The sequence below is a fragment of the Nerophis ophidion genome, linkage group LG28, assembly GCF_033978795.1.
Source record: "Nerophis ophidion isolate RoL-2023_Sa linkage group LG28, RoL_Noph_v1.0, whole genome shotgun sequence".
Classification (NCBI taxonomy): domain Eukaryota; kingdom Metazoa; phylum Chordata; class Actinopteri; order Syngnathiformes; family Syngnathidae; genus Nerophis; species Nerophis ophidion.
The window spans coordinates 25,286,927-25,307,214 of record NC_084638.1 but is presented as its reverse complement, the minus strand read 5'-3'; the positions used below and the strand labels follow the sequence as shown (position 1 = coordinate 25,307,214).

The window sequence follows — 20,288 nt, the reverse complement described above, 5'->3', positions numbered from 1 at the left end:
CTGACAGGAAGAAGAGGAGGACTCACTCTCATCTGAAAAGGAGAGGAGGAATCACAGTCATCTGAAAGAAGAGGAGGAATCGCTCTCATCTGACAGGAAGAAGAGGAGGAATCACGCTCATCGGAATAGAAGAAGAGGAGGAATCACTCATTTGATAAGGAGGAAGAGGAGGAATCACACTCATCTGAATGAAAGGAGAGGAGGAATCAATAAAGTAGAATACTTCAAAATAAAGTATTTTTATGAGAATACTTCAAAATAAAGTGTTTGTAATGGAATACTTCAAAATACACCATGAAGAAATGCCATCCATCCATCCATTTTCTACCGCTTGTCCCTTTTGAGCTCGCTGGAGCCTATCTCAGCTGCATTGGGGCGGAAAGCGGAGTACACCATGGACAAGTCGCCACCTCATCACAGGGCCAACACAGATAGACAACATTCACACACTAGGGACCATTTATCCTCAGGTGCATGTCATTGGAGGTGGGAGGGGCCTATCCTCAGGTGCATGTCATTGGAGGTGGGAGGGGCCTATCCCCAGGTGCATGTCTTTGGAAGTGGGAGGGGCCCATCCCCAGGTGCATGTCTTTGGAGGTGGGAGGGGCCTATCCCCGGGTGCATGTTTTTGGAGGTGGGAGGGGCCTATCCCCAGGTGCATGTCTTTGGAAGTGGGAGGGGCCTATCCCCAGGTGCATGTCTTTGGAGGTGGGAGGGGCCTATTCCCAGGTGCATGTTTTTGGAGGTGGGAGGGGCCTATCCCCAGGTGCATGTCTTTGGAAGTGGGAGGGGCCTATCCCCAGGTGCATGTCTTTGGAGGTGGGAGGAAGCCGGAGTACCCAGGCCCTGCGATGAGGTGGCGACTTGTCCAGGGTGTACGCCGCCTTCCACCCAGATGCAGCTGAGATAGGCTCCAGCAACCCCTTAAGGGACAAGCGATAGAAAATGGATGGATGGATGGACTTTTTATATCTTAATTGTCGTTTTATGTCATAATCCTAATCATGACTTTTTATATCATAATTATGTCTTTTTCTATCATAATTATGTCTTTTTATATCATAATTATGTCTTTTTCTATCATAATTATGTATTTTTATATCATAATTATGTCTTTTTATGTCATAATTGTGTCTTTTTATATCATAAGTATGTCTTTTTATGTCATAATTGTGTCTTTTTATATCATAATTATGTCTTTTTATGTCACAAGTGTGACTATCTCATAATTTTGACTTTTTATATCATAATTATGTTTTTTTAGATCATAATCATGACTTTTGTTTGAATAATTTCAACTTTTTATATCATAATCATTACTTTTTATAGCATAATTATGTTTTTTTATATCATAATTATGTCTTTTAATGTCATAATCGTGACTTTCTCATAATTTTGACTTTTTATATCATAATTATGTTTTTTTTAGATCGTAATCGCGACTTTTATATTTAATAATTTCGACTTTATATATCATAATCATGACTTTTTATATCAAAATTATGTCTTTTTCTATCATAATTATGTCTTTTTCTATCATAATTATGTCGTTTTATATCATAATTATGTCTTTTTATGTCATAATTGTGTCTTTCTATATCATAATTATGTCTTTTTATGTCATAATTGTGTCTTTTTATATCATTTTATGTCTTTTTATGTCATAAGTGTGACTATCTCATAATTTTGACTTTTTATATCATCATTATGTTTTTTTAGATCATAATCATGACTTTTGTTTTAATAATTTCAACTTTTTATATCATCATTACTTTTTATAGCATAATTGTGTTGTTTTATATCATAATTATGTCTTTTTATGTCATAATCGTGACTTTCTCATAATTTTGACTTCCATCCATTTTCTACCGCTTATTCCCTTTCGGGGTCGCGGGGGGCGCTGGCGCCTATCTCAGCTACAATCGGGCGGAAGGCGGGGTACACCCTGGACAAGTCGCCACCTCATCGCAGGGCCAACACAGATAGACAACATTCACACTCACATTCACACACTAGGGCCAATTTAGTGTTGCCAATCAACCTATCCCCAGGTGCATGTCTTTGGAAGTGGGAGGAAGCCGGAGTACCCGGAGGGAACCCACGCATTCACGGGGAGAACATGCAAACTCCACACAGAAAGATCCCGAGCCTGGATTTGAACCCAGGACTGCAGGACCTTCGTATTGTGAGGCAGACGCACTAACCCCTCTGCCACCGTGAAGCCCTAATTATGTTTTTTTAGATCGTAATCGCGACTTTTATATTTAATAATTTCGACTTTTTATATCATAATCATGACTTTTTATATCATAACTATGTCTTCTTGTATCATAATTATGTCTTTTTATATCATAATCTTGACTTTAGCTCATAATTTCGACTTTTTATAACATAATTATGTTTTTTTAGATCATAATTATGTATTTTATATCATACATTTTTATATCATAAGCATGACTTTTATTTCATAATTTCGACTTTTTATCTCATAATTATGAATTTTTGCATTATAATTATGTCTTTTTATGTCATAATCGTGACTTTGTCTCATAATTTCGACTTTTTATATCATAAATATGTTTTTTTAGATCATAATCATGACTTTTTTATTTAATAATTACGACTTTTTATATCATAATCATGACTTTTTATTTCAGTATTTTGACTTTTTGTATCATAATCATGTCTTCTTATATCATGATTATGTCTTTTTATGTCATAATCGTGACTTTATCTCATAATTTCGACTTTTTGTATCATGTTTTTTTAGATCATAATCATGACTTTTATATTTAATAATTTCGACTTTTTATATCATAATTATGTCTTTTTAATATCATAATTATGTATTTATACATCATAAATTTTCATATCATAATCATGACTTTTTATAATCATGATTATGTATTTTTATGTCATAATCATGACTTTTTAATTTCATAATTATGTATTCTATATCATAATTATGTCTTTTTATGTCGTAATCGTGACTTTATCTCATAATTTCGACTTTTAATATCGTAAATATGTATTTTTAGATCATAATCATGACTTTTATTTCATAATTTTGACTTTTTATATCATAATCATGACTTTTCATATCATAATTATGTATTTTTAATATCATAATTATGTATTTACACATAATCAATTTTCATATCATAATTATGACTTTTTATAATCATAATTATGCATTTTTATGTCATAATCATGACTATTTAATATCATAATTATGTATTTTATATCATAATTATGTCTTTTTATGTCGTAATCGTGACTTTATCTCATAATTTCGACTTTTAATATCATAAATATGTATTTTTAGATCATAATCATGACTTTTATTTCATAATTTTGACTTTTTATATCATAATCATGACTTTTCATATCATAATTATGTCTTTTTAATATCATAATTATGTATTTACACATCAATTTTCATATCATAATTATGGCTTTTTATAATCATAATTATGTATTTTTATGTCATAATCATGACGATTTAATATAATAATTATGTATTTTATATCATTATGTTGTTTTATGTCGTAATCGTGACTTTATCTCATAACTTCGACTTTTAATATCATAAATATGTTTTTTTTACATCATAATCATGACTTTTATTTCATAATTTTGACTTTTTATATCATAATCATGACTTTTTATATCATAATTGTGTCTTTTTAATATCATAATTATGTATTTATACATCAATTTTCATATCATTAGCATGACTTTTTTTATTTCATAATTTTGACTTTTTATCTCCTAATTATGACTTTTCATATCATAATTATGTCCTTTTATGTCATAATCGCGACTTTCTCATAATTTAAACTTTTGATAATTGTTTTTTTAGATCACAATCATGACTTTTTATTTCATAATTTTGACTTTTTATATCATAATTATGTCTTCTTATATCATAATTGTGTCTTTTTATTTTTTAATCGTGACTATCTCATAATTTTGACTTTTTATATCATAATTATTTTTTTTACATCACAATCATGACTTTTATATTTAATAATTTCGACTTTTTATATCATAAACATGACCTTTTATATCGTAATTATAATATCATAATTAAATTTTACCTATAAGGATATTATTTTCTCTGCTTCCTGGTGCAAAAAAGGGTCTCGCATGTCCCAGATCATCTTTTATTGGGTTGAAGTAATTGTCTGCATTACATTGTTTGTTTGTAGAGAAATAAAACTTGAAAATTAAATTAAAAAAAAGGAAAACAACAAGAACAGGGCAAGGGGGTTTGTAAAGAATTACAACAAAATAGCCAACAAGCAGACAAAATTAAAATGTTGTATTGGCACTTTAAACAAAGACGAATGTGCGAATTTGGTAATTGTACGAGTAAATCGCAGATATGAGAGCAAAATAGTGAGTTATATCGGGTTGTTGTGTTTCGAACACCCCTCTATATGACAATGGTCTGGTCCTTGGCGCGCTCAGGAGATTTGGCGCTAGAGTCTCTCCCGCTTCAGTCCGCCGCGCTAACGGCTCCTGACCGCCTCTCCAACCCCCTTTTGCGGCTCCTCATGACGGCTTGAACCGGCAGCCATGTGCGAGGAGGAGAACCGGGTCGCCGAAGAACTTTTCAAGGACGTCAAATTCTACGTGGTGGGGGACATTGACCCGAAGGTGAGGCTGCGGCTGTCAACTAGCATGCTAACGGGCGCAGGCGTCCTTGACTTTCAATGGGCTTTAGCCGCGCGAGCTAACTAGCATGCTAATGGGCTAAGGCGCCGTTGCTTTTCAATGGGGATTAGCTGCGCGAGCTAACTAGCATGCTAACAAGCGGAAGGCGCCGTTGCTTTTCAATGGGCGTTAGCCGCGCGAGCTAAGTAGCACGCTAATGGGCTAATGCGCTGTTGACTATTAATGGGTTTTAGCCGCGCGAGCTAACTAGCATGCTAACGGGCTAACAGGCTGTCATTTAGAAACCCGCGCGCGGGCATTAGAAGCGCAATGGCGACACGACGCCATCGTTTCGCGTTTTATCGTGGAAATAACTTGAGGCCTGTGCAACTTTGCGCGGCTACGGCGCGACATTTGACGCGTTTTGAAGTCATTTGCATCAACCTGTGACTGTCAACATTGTGATCCGTCGCGTACTCGCCGCCTCGCGCTTCCTGCCAAATAGTGACTCCTCATCCTTTTCATTATCAGGTGTCAAAGCAGATACAATTTGACATTGGCAAGTTTTACCGGCAAATATGATGGACGTGCGCGCGTCACGTGACCCTGGCTTCATGAATAAACAACGCGCTATTTTACAATAAAAAAACAAAACCCTCGTTTATGGGTGTCAACTAGTTCCGGGCTTGATTATGTTAAAATGAATGAAATGGTGGTAATGGAGTTATTAAATTCCGAAGATGCACGTCTGAAAAGGAGGATTATTTCTTCCTGCCCATGTTTGGATCACAGCCATGACTAACATGGAATTAATAACAAATATTAAATACATGAATTACAATAATTAAATAATAATCATGTGAATAAATAGTTGAGTATTTTATGGTTTACATTAGAAGATGAATAAGAGTATATTTGTAAAATGAAATAAAGTAGGTATGAGAGATTAATTTATGAAGGAAGCTGTTCAAAATAATTATCAATTATTTCATTTTGTAGCTGATTTTTTAAAGAAAATAATCATTACATGTTTTTTTTTACTGTCAAAGAAAACCTTTATTTCAGTAAATTTTATTGTTTGTTCTTATACAGGAAAAGAGTCAATATTACATGATATTGTTTTAATATATAGTAAAACAATATTATTATATCTTTTACTGTTTTTGTTTTAATAATAAGGAAAATAATCATTATTACAGAGTATTTCCTTTATGTTTTTTTTTATCGCCAAGAAAAACTATCATTAATACAGTTGATTTTTTTTTACTGTTTTTTTATTATTCAGCAAAACAATTGATATTACACATTGACATTTTTTTAACTATATAGTCAAACAATACATATATATATTTGTTTACTGTTCTTTAATGACAAGGAAAACTATCAGTACAGTTTATTTTTTACTGTTTATTGTTATTGTCAATGAAAAGTCATTAGTAGAGGGTTTTTATTATTGTCAAGGAAAACTATCATTAATACAGTTTCTTTTTTTTACAGTTTTTTAGTATTCAGGAAAACAATTTATATTACACTTTATCATTTTTAAAAATATAGTAAAACAATATTATTTTTTTCTGCTGTTTTTTAATAACAAGGAAAACTATCATTATTATAGGGTTTTTCCTTCATTGTTTTATTATTGCCAAGGAAAACTATCAATACAGTTTATTTTTTACTGTTTATTGTTATTGTCAATGAAAAGTCATTAGTACAGTTTTTTATTTGCTATTTTTTATTATTGCCAAGGAAAACTATCATTGATAGTTTATTTTTACACTTTATTATTCAGGAAAACAATTATTACACTTTGAAATGTACTTAGTAAAACAATATTATATATTTCTACTGTTCTTTAATAACAAGGAAAACTATCAATATTACAGGGTTTTTCCTTCATTGTTTTTTATTATTGCCTATGAAAACTATCAATACAGTTTATTTTTTTAGTGTTTATTGTTATTGTCAATGAAAAGTCATTAGTACAGTTTTTTATTTGCAATTTTTATTATTTTCAAGAAAAGCTATCATTAATACAGTTTATTTTTACTCTATTTTTATTATTCAGGAAAATTATTACACGTTGACAATTTTTTAAATATATAGTCAAACAAAATTATTTGTTTTACTGTTGTTTAATAACAAGGAAAACTATAATTATTACAGGGTTTTTCCTTCATTGTTTTTTATTTTTGTCAAGGAAATCCAGTTTATTTTTTACTGTTTGTTATTGTCAATGAAAAGTAATTATCAGAGAGTTGTTTTATTTGCTATTTTTATTATTGTCAAGAAAAACTATCATTAATACAGTTTATTTTTTACTGTTTTTATTATTCAGGAAAACAATTCATATTACACTTTGACATTTAAAAAAAAAATTGGAAAACAATATTATTAATTTATTTTTTATTGTTATTTAATAACAAGGAAAACTATCATTATTGCAGGTTTTTTCCTTCATTTTTTCATTATTGCCAAGGAAAACTATCAATACAGTTTATGTTTTACTGTTTATTGTGATTGTCAATGAAAACTAATTTTTAGAGTTTTTTTTGCTATTTTTATTATTGTCAAGGATAACTATGGTTAATACTGTTTATTTTTACTGTTTATTATTATTTGGGAAAACAATTGATATTACACTTTGAAATTTTTAAAATATATAGTAAAACAATACTGTTATTTTTTTACTGTTATTTAATGAGAAGGAAAACTATCATTATTACAGGGTTTTTCCTCCATTGTTTTTTTATTATTGCCAAGGAAAACCATCAATAAAGTTGATTTTTTACTGTTTATTGTTATTGTCAATGAAAACTCATTTTGCAGTTTTTTATTGGCTATTTTTATTATTGTCATGGAAAACTCAATACAGTTGATTTAATTTGCTATTTTTATTGTCAAGGGAAACTATCATTAATTCAATTTTATTTTTTTACTGTTTTTCATTATTGTCAAACCATTTGCTATTTTTATTATTGTCAAGGAAAGTGAAGTGAAGGGAATTATATTTATATAGCGCTTTTTCTCTAGTGACTCAAAGCGCTTTAGGCTATCATTAATACAGTTTATTTTTACAGTTTTTTTATTATTCAGGAAAATAATTATCACATATTGACCATTTTTAAATATATAGTAAAACAATATTATTATTTAGTTTTACTGTTGTTTAATAACAAGGAAAACTATCATTATTGCTGGGTTTTTCCTTCATTGTTTTTCATTATTGTCAAGGAAATACAGTTTATTTTTTACTGTTTGTTATTGTCAATAAAAACTTATTATTACAGATATTTTTATTTGCTATTTTTATTATTGTGAAGGAAAACTATCATTAATACAATAAATTTTTACTCTATTTTTCAGGAAAACAATTATTACATGTTGACAATTTTTAAATATATAGTAAAACAATATTATTTTGTTTTACTGTTGTTTAATAACAAGGAAAACTATCATTATTTCAGGGTTTTTCCTTCATTTTTTTATTATTGCCAAGGAAATACAGTTTATTTTGTACCGTTTGTTATTGTCAATGAAAAGTCATTATTACAGAGATTTTTATTTGCTGTTTTTACTATTGTCAAGGAAAACTATCATTAATATTTTTTTTTTTTTACTGCTTTTTATTATTCAGGAAAACAATTAATATTACACTTTACAGTAAAACAATTTATTATTTTTTACTGTTCTTTAGTAACAAGGAAAACTCATTATTACCGGGTTTTTCCTTCATTTTTTAATTATTGGCTAGGAAAACTATCAATACACTTTATTTTTTACTGTTTATTGTTATTGTCAATGAAAAGTCATTAGTACAGTTTTTTATTTTCTATTTTTATTATTGCCAAGGAAAACTATCATTGATACAGTTTATTTTTGCAGTTTTTTCTTATTCAGGAAAACAATTAATATTACACTTTGACATTTTTTCAAATATATAGTAAGACAATATTATTAATTTTTTTTTTACTGTTATTTAATAACAAGGAAAACTATCATTATTACAGGCTTTTTCCTTTATTGTTTTTTGTTATTGCCAAGGAAATTGTTTATTTTTTACTGTTTGTTATTGTCAATGAAAAGTCATTATTATAGAGATATTTGCTATTTTATTATTGCCAAGGAAAACTATCATTAATACAGTTTATTTTTGCAGTTTTTTGTTATTCAGGAAAACAATTAATATTACACTTTGACATTTTTTAAATACATAGTAAAACAATATTATTATTTTTACTGTTCTTTAATAAGAAGGAAAAATATCATTACTACAGGGTTTTTCCTTCATTGTTTTTTATTATTGCCAAGGAAAACTATCAATACAGTTTATATATTACTGTTTATTGTTATTGTCAATAAAAACTCTTTAGTTTATTTTTACTGTTTTTTATTACTCAGGAAAACAATTAATATTACACTTTTGACATTTTTTAAATATATAGCAAAACAATATTTTATTTTTATTTTTTACATTTATTTTTATTTTTTACAGTTGTTTAATAACAAGGCAAACTATCATTAATACAGTTTATTTTTACTGTTTTTGATTATTCAGGAAAACGATTACTTTGAAATGTTTTAAATATATAGTAAAATAATATTTTAATTTTTGAATTTTTTTACTGTTATTTAATTACAAGGAAAACTATCATTATTACAGGGGTTTTCCGTCATTGTTTTTTTTATTATTGTCAAGGAAAACTTTCAACACAGTTTATTTTTTTACTGTTTATTGTTATTGTCAATGAAAACTCATTATTACAGAGTTTTTTATTTGCTAATTTTATCATTGTCATTAATACAGTTTATTTTTTACTTTTATTTATTACTCAGGAAAGCAATTAATATTACACTTTGACATTTAAAAAAAATAGCAAAACAATATTTTATTTCTATTTTTTACAGTTTTTTAATAACAAGGAAAACTATCATTAACAGTTTATTTTTACTGTTTTTGATTACTCAGAAAACAATGATTACTTTGAAATGTTTTAAATATATAGTAAAATAATATATATTTTTAATTTTTTTTACTGTTCTTTAATTATAAGGAAAACTATCATTATTAAAGGGTTTTTCCTTCGTTGTTTTTTTATTATTGCCAAGGTAAGCTATCAATGCAGTTTATTTTTTTATTGTTATTGTCAATGAAAACTAATTTTTACAGTTTTTATTTGCTATTTTTATTATTGTCAAGAAAAACTATCATCATTTCTTTTTTTTTACTGTTTTCATTGTTACGGAAAACAATCATTGATACAATGTTTTTTTTAATTATCAAGGGAAACTATCATTATTAGTTTTTTGACGATTTTTTTGAATCAAGGAAAACCATAATCATTATTATTATAATGTTCAGGTCAGGACTCTGTGCAGGCCAGTCAAGTTCATCCACACCAAACTGTTGTCATGCTTGTGGCCGGGCCAACACCTGATTCCGATAATTTGGATAGGTGGCCATATACTTTTGGCAATATAGCGTAACTAGAAAGGGTGGTCCTAAAAAGGTTAGCAACACAAGAATGTGTGTGTGTGTGTGTGTGTGTGTGTGTGTGTGTGTGTGTGTGTGTGTGTGTGTGTGTGTGTGTGTGTGTGTGTGTGTGTGTGTGTGTGTGTGTGTGTGTGTGTGTGTGTGTGTGTGTGTGTGTGTGTGTGTGTGTGTGTGTGTGTGTGTGTGTGTGTGTGTGTGTGTGTGTGTACAGGTGGTGCAGCTGTTGAAGGAGGGCAAGGGTAAAGAGGTGTCCTACAATGCTCTGGCTACTCACATCATCGCGGAGGACGGAGACAACCCGGAGGTGGGAGAGTCCCGGGAAGTCTTTGACCTTCCCGTGGTCAAGGTGAGTCATGTGGAGACCTGGCCTAGGGTTTACAATGTTTGTGTGGCAAAAACTGACCTAAGTCTGTTGGGGTTTTCCAGCCATCCTGGGTCATCCTGTCAGTGCGATGTGGAGACCTGTTGCCGTATCCTTCCTGACGCACTGATACCTGTCAGCAGACATGGGATCATAGGCCTTCGACTGATACCTTTAATGATACGTGTGATTATAGGCTTTCGACTGATACCTGTAATGATACATGTGATCATTGACTGATATGTGTAATGATACATGTGATCATTGACTGATACGTGTAATAATACATGTGATCATTGACTGATACGTGTAATAATACATGTGATCATTGACTGATATGTGTAATGATACATGTGATCATTGACTGATATGTGTAATGATACATGTGATCATTGACTGATATGTGTAATGATACATGTGATCATTGACTGATATGTGTAATGATACATGTGATCATTGACTGATATGTGTAATGATACATGTGATCATTGACTGATACGTGTAATAATACATGTGATCATTGACTGATACGTGTAATAATACATGTGATCATTGACTGATACCTGTAATGATACATGTGATCATTGACTGATACGTGTAATGATACATGTGATCATTGACTGATACGTGTAATGATACATGTGATCATTGACTGATATGTGTAATGATACATGTGATCATTGACTGATATGTGTAATGATACATGTGATCATTGACTGATATGTGTAATGATACATGTGATCATTGACTGATATGTGTAATGATACATGTGATCATTGACTGATACGTGTAATAATACATGTGATCATTGACTGATACGTGTAATAATACATGTGATCATTGACTGATACCTGTAATGATACATGTGATCATTGACTGATACGTGTAATGATACATGTGATCATTGACTGATACGTGTAATGATACATGTGATCATTGACTGATATGTGTAATGATACATGTGATCATTGACTGATATGTGTAATGATACATGTGATCATTGACTGATATGTGTAATGATACATGTGATCATAGACTGATATGTGTAATGATACATGTGATCATTGACTGATATGTGTAATGATACATGTGATCATTGACTGATATGTGTAATGATACATGTGATCATTGACTGATATGTGTAATGATACATGTGATCATAGACTGATACGTGTAATGATACATGTGATCATTGACTGATACGTGTAATGCTACATGTGATCATTGACTGATATGTGTAATGATACATGTGATCATTGACTGATACGTGTAATGATACATGTGATCATAGACTGATATGTGTAATGATACATGTGATCATAGACTGATACGTGTAATGATACATGTGATCATTGACTGATACGTGTAATGATACATGTGATCATGGACTATGTGTAATGATACATGTGATCATTGACTGATACGTGTAATGATACATCAATCAATCAATCAATGTTTACTTATATAGCCCTAAATCACTAGTGTCTCAAAGGGCTGCACAAACCACCACGACATCCTCGGTAGGCCCACATAAGGGCAAGGAAAACTCACACCCAGTGGGACATCGGTGATAATAATGATCCAGTGGGACGTCTGTGACAATAATGATTATGAGAACCTTAGAGAGGAGGAAAGCAATGGATGTCGAGCGGGTCTAACATGATACTGTGAAAGTTCAATCCACAATGGATCCAACACAGTCGCGAGAGTCCAGTCCAAAGCGGTTCCAACTCAGCAGCGAGAGTCCCGTTCACAGCGGAGCCAGCAGGAAACCATCCCAAGCGGAGGCGGATCAGCAGCGCAGAGATGTCGAGGCGGATCAGCAGCGCAGAGATGTCCCCAGCCGATACACAGCCGATACACAGGCAAGCAGTACATGGCCACCGGATCGGACCGGACCCCCTCCACAGGGGAGAGTGGGACATAGAAGAAAAAGAAAAGAAACAGCAGATCAACTGGTCTAAAAAGGGAGTCTATTTAAAGGCTACAGTATACAAATGAGTTTTAAGGTGAGACTTAAATGCTTCTACTGAGGTGGCATCTCGAACTGTTACCGGGAGGGCATTCCAGAGTACTGGAGCCCGAACGGAAAACGCTCTATAGCCCGCAGACTTTTTTTGGGCTTTGGGAATCACTAACAAGCCGGAATCCTTTGAACGCAGATTTCTTGCCGGGACATATGGTACAATACATGTGATCATGAACTATGTGTAATGATACATGTGATCATTGACTGATATGTGTAATGATACATGTGATCATTGACTGATATGTGTAATGATACATGTGATCATTGACTGATACGTGTAATAATACATGTGATCATTGACTGATACGTGTAATGATACATGTGATCATTGACTGATATGTGTAATGATACATGTGATCATTGACTGATATGTGTAATGATACATGTGATCATTGACTGATATGTGTAATGATACATGTGATCATTGACTGATATGTGTAATGATACATGTGATCATTGACTGATATGTGTAATGATACATGTGATCATTGAATGATATGTGTAATGATACATGTGATCATTGACTGATATGTGTAATGATACATGTGATCATTGACTGATATGTGTAATGATACATGTGATCATTGACTGATATGTGTAATGATACATGTGATCATTGACTGATATGTGTAATGATACATGTGATCATTGACTGATATGTGTAATGATACATGTGATCATTGACTTATGTGTAATGATACATGTGATCATTGACTGATACCTGTAATGATACATGTGATCATTGACTGATATGTGTAATGATACATGTGATCATTGACTGATACGTGTAATGATACATGTGATCATTGACTGATACGTGTAATGATACATGTGATCATTGACTGATATGTGTAATGATACATGTGATCACTGACTGATATGTGTAATGATACATGTGATCATTGACTGATATGTGTAATGATACATGTGATCATTGACTGATACGTGTAATGATACATGTGATCATTGACTGATAAGTCTAATGATACATGTGATCATTGACTGATGTGTAATGATACATGTGATCATTGACTGATACCTGTAATGATACATGTGATCATTGACTGATAAGTCTAATGATACATGTGATCATTGACTGATATGTGTAATGATACATGTGATCATTGACTGATATGTGTAATGATACATGTGATCATTGACTGATATGTGTAATGATACATGTGATCATTGACTGATATGTGTAATGATACATGTGATCATTGACTGATACGTGTAATGATACATGTGATCATGGACTATGTGTAATGATACATGTGATCATTGACTGATATGTGTAATGATACATGTGATCATTGACTGATACGTGTAATGATACATGTGATCATTGACTGATATGTGTAATGATACATGTGATCATTGACTGATATGTGTAATGATACATGTGATCATTGACTGATATGTGTAATGATACATGTGATCATTGACTGATACGTGTAATGATACATGTGATCATTGACTGATATGTGTAATGATACAATTGGTGTTAGCATCTAGACTTTATAGAAATGCTATTATTGCCATAACCGCTAACCCTCCAGAGTCACCGGCTTCTCTCCTGAGTCTGGACAGATCTTCTTCGGAGTGACGGCCTGTCTTCCCCGGGTGAGTACAGGTGTGCCACTCCTGAAACGTTAGTGTGCTCACCCTCCAATGCCACCTTTATTTCACTCTCCCACTTTCTCTCTGTCTGTAAACGCATCAAAACTCCCATGTTTTGTAGTGAAAACGACAACTACACTACATGTATACATATACTACAGTGTAAACTCTTTGTAGGGCGCAACATAAGACATTTATTCAGGGAAGCCGACATGGCACAAGTAGTACTGCCACCTAATGTCTTGGAGGTGAAAGAGTCTTAACAAGTTATCACAATCAGCGCATTTTGAAATAACATTTTACTATGCAACAACTAACATTAGGTAACACATACCGATATCAATTCCCGGTACCTTGGTACCGTATCGTTCAAGTGTGAACAGGAACCATCCTTGCTACCGGATACCAAGTCCTGTTCTAAATATCACATGGAAATGCACTATACTATACTACTTTGTGTGTGTGTCTGTATGTCAATGTGTGTGTGTGTACTAATGTGTGTGTGTCTGTATGTCAATGTGTGTGTGTACTAATGTGTGTGTGTGTGTCTGTATGTCAATGTGTGTGTGTACTAATGTGTGTGTGTGTGTGTGTGTCTGTATGTCAATGTGTGTGTGTACTAATGTGTGTGTGTATTAATGTGCGTGTGTCTGTATACCAATCTGTGTGTGTGTACTAATGTGTATCTGTATATCAATATGTGTGTGTGTACTGGTGTGTACTAATTTGTGTGTGTATACAATATGTTTTTGTGTGTGTGTCTGTATATCGATCTGTTTGTGTGTACTAACGTGTGTGTGTGTCTGTATCAATCTATTGTGTGTCTACTAATGTGTGTGTGTCTGTAAATCAATGTGTGTGTGTGTGTGTGTGTGTACTAACGTGTGTGTGTGTCTTTATATCAATGTGTGTGTACTAATTTGTGTGTGTATATAATGTGTGTATGTGTGTGTGTCTGTATATCCATCTGTTTGTGTGTACTAATGTGTGTGTGTCTGTGAATCAATGTGTGTGTGTGTACTAACGTTTGTGTGTCTATATATCAATCTGTTTGTGTGTACTAATGTGTGTGTGTCTACATATCAATCTGTGTGTGTAGACTAATGTGTGTGTGTGTGTGTCTGTATATCAATCTGTTTGTGTGTACTAATGTGTATCTGTATATCAATATGTGTGTGTGTACTGCTGTGTACTAATTTGTGTGTGTATACAATATGTGTTTGTGTGTGTGTCTGTATATCGATCTGTTTGTGTGTACTAACGTGTGTGTGTGTCTGTATCAATCTATTGTGTGTCTATTAATGTGTGTGTGTCTGTAAATCAATGTGTGTGTACTAACGTGTGTGTGTCTTTAAATCAATGTGTGTACTAATTTATGTGTGTATATAATGTGTGTATGTGTGTGTGTCTGTATATCAATCTGTTTGTGTGTACTAATGTGTGTGTGTCTGTAAATCAATGTGTGTGTGTACTAACGTTTGTGTGTCTATATATCAATCTGTTTGTGTGTACTAATGTGTGTGTGTCTACATATCAATCTGTGTGTGTGTATACTAATGTGTGTGTGTCTGTATATCAATCTGTGTGTGTAGTAACGTCTGTGTGTCTATATCAATGTGTGTGTGTGTATATGAACGTGTATGTATGTCTGTATATCAATGTGTGTGTACTAACGTGTGTGTGTGTGTACTAACGTGTGTGTGTGTATCAATATCTGTGTATGTGTGTCTGTATATCGATCTATTTATTTGTACTAACGTGTGTGTGTGTCTGTATATCAAAATGTGTGTTTGTACACTAACGTGTGTGTGTCTGTATATCAATATATGTGTGTGTGTGTGAGAGTGTACTAACATGTGTGTATATCAATGTTATGTGTGTGTGTCTGTATATCGATCTGTGTGTACTAACGTGTGTGTATATCAATATGTGTGTATACTAACGTGTGTGTCTGTATATCAATGTGTGTGTGTGTGTGTGTGTGTGTGTACTAATTTGTGTGTGTATATAATGTGTATGTGTGTATCTGTATATCGATCTGTTTGTGTGTACTAACGTGTGTGTGTGTGTCTATATCAATTTATTGTGTGTCTACTAATGTGTGTGTGTACTAACGTGTGACTGTATATCAATATACAGTATGTGTGTGTGTACTGTGTGTGTCTGTATATCAATATGTGACTGTATATCAATATACAGTATGTGTGTGTGTGTACTGTGTGTGTCTGTATATCAATATGTGTGTGTACTAATGTGTGTGTGTCTGTATATCAATATGTGTGTGTGTGTGTGTGTGTGTGTATTAATCCAGTTAGGGTGTGTGTACTAACGTGTGTGTGTCTGTACATCAATATGTGTCTACTAATGCGTGTGTGGGTCTGTATATCAATATGTGTGTGTGTATTAATTCAATTGGGGTGTGTGTACTAACGTGTGTGTGTGTCTGTATATCAAAATGTGTGTGTGTGTGTGTGTATTAATCCAGTTAGGGTGTGTGTACTAACGTGTGTGTGTCTGTACATCAATATGTGTGTCTACTAATGTGTGTGTGGGTCTGTATATCAATGTGTGTGTGTATTAATTCAATTGGGGTGTGTGTACTAATGTGTGTGTGTGTGTCTGTATATCAATATGTGTGTGTGTGTGTACTAATGTGTGCGTGTCTATATACCAATACGTGTGTGTGTGTTTTTGTGTATTAATCCAATTTTGGTGTGTGTACTATTGTGTGTGTTTCTGTATATCAATCTGTGTGTGTGCATGAGTAAGACGATTTACTTGTGTGTTTGAAGTTGTCTGCGCATCATGATTTGTCTGTGTGTAAAAAAAATAAAATTGGTCGGTCTGTATTTTGATTGGCGTGTGTACAAAACAAAGAAGTGTGTGTATTTAGATTTGTGTGTTGAGGATTGTGTTTTCCCACTTGTGATTGAAGTTCAATCAGGGCCATCGTCACACATTTAGTTTTGCACTCACAAATCATAATACGGACACACAATTTCCAACACGCACTGATGAAAGCAACACTACAACACGGTTGCGCAGTAAGCCTAAGTAGTCATTAAAAACACAGCAGTAAGTGTGTGTAAGGCAGTTTGAACAGTACCACTGTGTCTGAAGACTGGAAAGATGCTGTAAGGCCGTTTGAACGGTAACACTGTGTGTTTGACGGGCAGCTTCCGGAAGACCTGAATGCACTGTGGGCCTACGTCACCTTCTATGGCGGCGAGTGTCAGCTCAACCTCAACAAGAAGGTCACGCACCTACTGGTCAGCGAGCCCAAGGGGGTGAGTGCAATGCATTGTGGGGGATCTATTTGTGTGTACTAATGTGTGTGTGTGTGTGTGTGTGTGTGTGTGTGTGTGCCCGCCCGCCCGCCCGCCAGGCCAAGTTTGAGTGTGCCATGAAACACCACAACATCAAGATTGTGACCCCGGACTGGATCTTGGACTCTGTCAGAGGTAAACATTCTGTTCTCTTAAGTCCATGGAGAGGTCTCCGTGGCGCTAGGTGTGGCGTTAACACGGCGACGCTCAGTGGGCCCACTGATTAGGTACACTAGGCCCTGTTCATTAGGTACGCACACTTCCAAGGGTACAGTTTGTCAGGAAATGAGGCGACATTACACACACACACACACACACATGCTATCTTGTTAATGCTAACTATTAACATTTTACAAGTTTAGCTATTGTACTGATAAAATGCACACATAACATTATACAGCTTTTGCTATTTTACCCTGTATCACGCGATAGCATGCTAACACTTTATATTAGCAGTTTTAAACCTAAAAATCGTGCTAACTTTCCTATCTCATCATGTTAATGTGTGCATGCTAAGGCTTTATACTAGCAATTTTGCAAATTGTGTATGTTTAAACCTAAAAATCATGCTAAGTCATCATGTTAATGTTAGCATGCTAACGCATTATGCTATAATTTTAGTAAATGTAAGTTTGATCCTAAAGATCGTAGGTTGAGATAGTTGGCGCCATCTTAGAAGTACGTTAACTTTTTCCATGTGATCATATTGACATTAGCATGTGAATGTTTTATGCTAACATTTGAGCTAATTTTGATAATTTAAACTTAAAATTCCTGTTTTTTTTTTGACATGTATGTATGTATATATATATATATATATATATATATATATATATATATATATATATATATATATATATGTGTGTGTGTGTGTGTATATATACACATACATAAAATCACATTAGCTAAAATGCTAGTATAAAGCGTTTGCATGCCCACGTTAACATGATGACTTAGGAAAGTTAACACAATTTTTAGGTTTAAACATATCAAATGAGTTAAAATGCTAGTATAAAGCGTTAGCATGCTCACGTTAACATGATGAGTTCGGAAAGTTAGTACGATTTTTAGCTTTACACATACATAATTAGCTAAACTGCTAGTATAAAGCGTTAGCATGCCCACGTTAACATGCTAACTTTCCTAAGTCATCATGTTAACGTTAGCATGCCATCGCTTTATACTAGCATTTTAGCAATTTTCATGTTTAAACCTAAAAATCATGTTTACTTTCCGAATTCATCATGTTAACGTGAGCATGCTAACGCTTTATACTAGCATTTTAGCTCATTTGATATGTTTAAACCTTAAAATCATGCCAACTTTCCTAAGTCATCATGTTAACGTGAGCATGCTAACGCTTTATACTAGCATTTTAGCAAATTTTATGTTTAAACTTAAAAATCATGTTTACTTTCCAAAGTCATCATGTTAACGTGAGCATGCCAACGTTTTATACTAGCATTTTAGCTAATTTTACGTGTAAACCTAAAAATCATGTTTACTTTCTGAAGTCATCATGTTAACGTGAGCATGCTAACGCTTTATACTAGCATTTTAGCAAATTTTATGTTTAAACCTAAAAATCATGTTTACTTTCCAAAGTCATCATGTTAACGTGAGCATGCCAACGTTTTATACTAGCATTTTAGCTAATTTTATGTGTAAACCTAAAAATCATGTTTACTTTCTGAAGTCATGTTAACGTGAGCATGCTAACGCTTTATACTAGTATTTTAGCTCATTTGATATGTTTAAACCTAAAAATCATGCCAACTTTCCTAAGTCATCATGTTAACGTGAGCATGCTAACGCTTTATACTAGCATTTTAGCTAATTTGATATGTTTAAACCTATAAATCATGCCAACTTTCCAAAGTCATCATGTTAACGTGAGCATGCTAACGCTTTATACTAGCATTTTAGCAAATTTTATGTTTAAACCTAAAAATGATGTTTACTTTCCGAAGTCATCATGTTAACGTGAGCATGCTAACGGTTTATACTAGCATTTTAGCTAATTTGATATGTTTAAACCTAAAAATCATGCCAACTTTCCTAAGTCATCATGTTAACGTGAGCATGCTAACGCTTTATACTAGCAGTTTAGCAAATTTTATATGTTTAAACTTAAAAGTCGTGCTAATTTTCCTAAGTCATCATGTTAACGTGGGCATGCTAACGTTTGATTCCAAAAATGGTAGGTTTTGATACTTTTTCTATGTGATCATATTGTCATTAGCATGTGAATGATTTATGCTAGCATTTGAGCTCATTTTGATCATTTAAACCTAAAATTCCCGGGTCTTCATTTTGCAAGTGCGCTAACTAGTCCCGTTATAAAAGCTAACGTTAACCTTGGCCAGTGGCCGAGGTTAAGGGTAATGGTTCGTGTATATATATATATATATATATATATATATATATGTATACATGTATGTATATATATATATATGTATACATGTATGTATGTATATATATATATAATGTATACATGTATATATGTATACATGTATATATGTATACATGTATGAGTATATATATATATATATATATATATATATATATATATATATATATATATATATATATTTATATATATATACACCGTATTTCCTTGAATTGCCGCCGGGAATGTAATATGTGCCTGCCTTGAACTACTGCCGGGTAAAACACACTCCCCAAGTTTATTAGCGCATGCTTACTTTTACCGCCGGGTCAAATTTGTGACGTCATGATTGACGCTTCCCCTGTCGTCATTTTCAAAATGGTGGAGTTTTTTTTTTGCTTTTACTATGTGTA

The 20,288-nt window shown here is 32.8% G+C and overlaps 1 protein-coding gene across 1 annotated transcript in view; it reads left to right on the top strand.

Moving 5' to 3' along the window:
- Positions 1 to 4,452: 4,452 nt before the first annotated feature.
- Positions 4,453 to 20,288, top strand: part of paxip1 (PAX interacting (with transcription-activation domain) protein 1) — a 43,476-nt gene continuing 27,640 nt past the window's right edge. The window contains exons 1-6 of the mRNA XM_061890307.1: positions 4,453 to 4,662; positions 10,362 to 10,496; positions 10,577 to 10,620; positions 14,100 to 14,163; positions 17,337 to 17,447; positions 17,546 to 17,621. Of these exons, the coding sequence (XP_061746291.1) occupies positions 4,582 to 4,662; positions 10,362 to 10,496; positions 10,577 to 10,620; positions 14,100 to 14,163; positions 17,337 to 17,447; positions 17,546 to 17,621 (511 nt within the window). The 5' untranslated portion in view covers positions 4,453 to 4,581. The remainder of the gene's footprint in view (positions 4,663 to 10,361; positions 10,497 to 10,576; positions 10,621 to 14,099; positions 14,164 to 17,336; positions 17,448 to 17,545; positions 17,622 to 20,288) is intronic.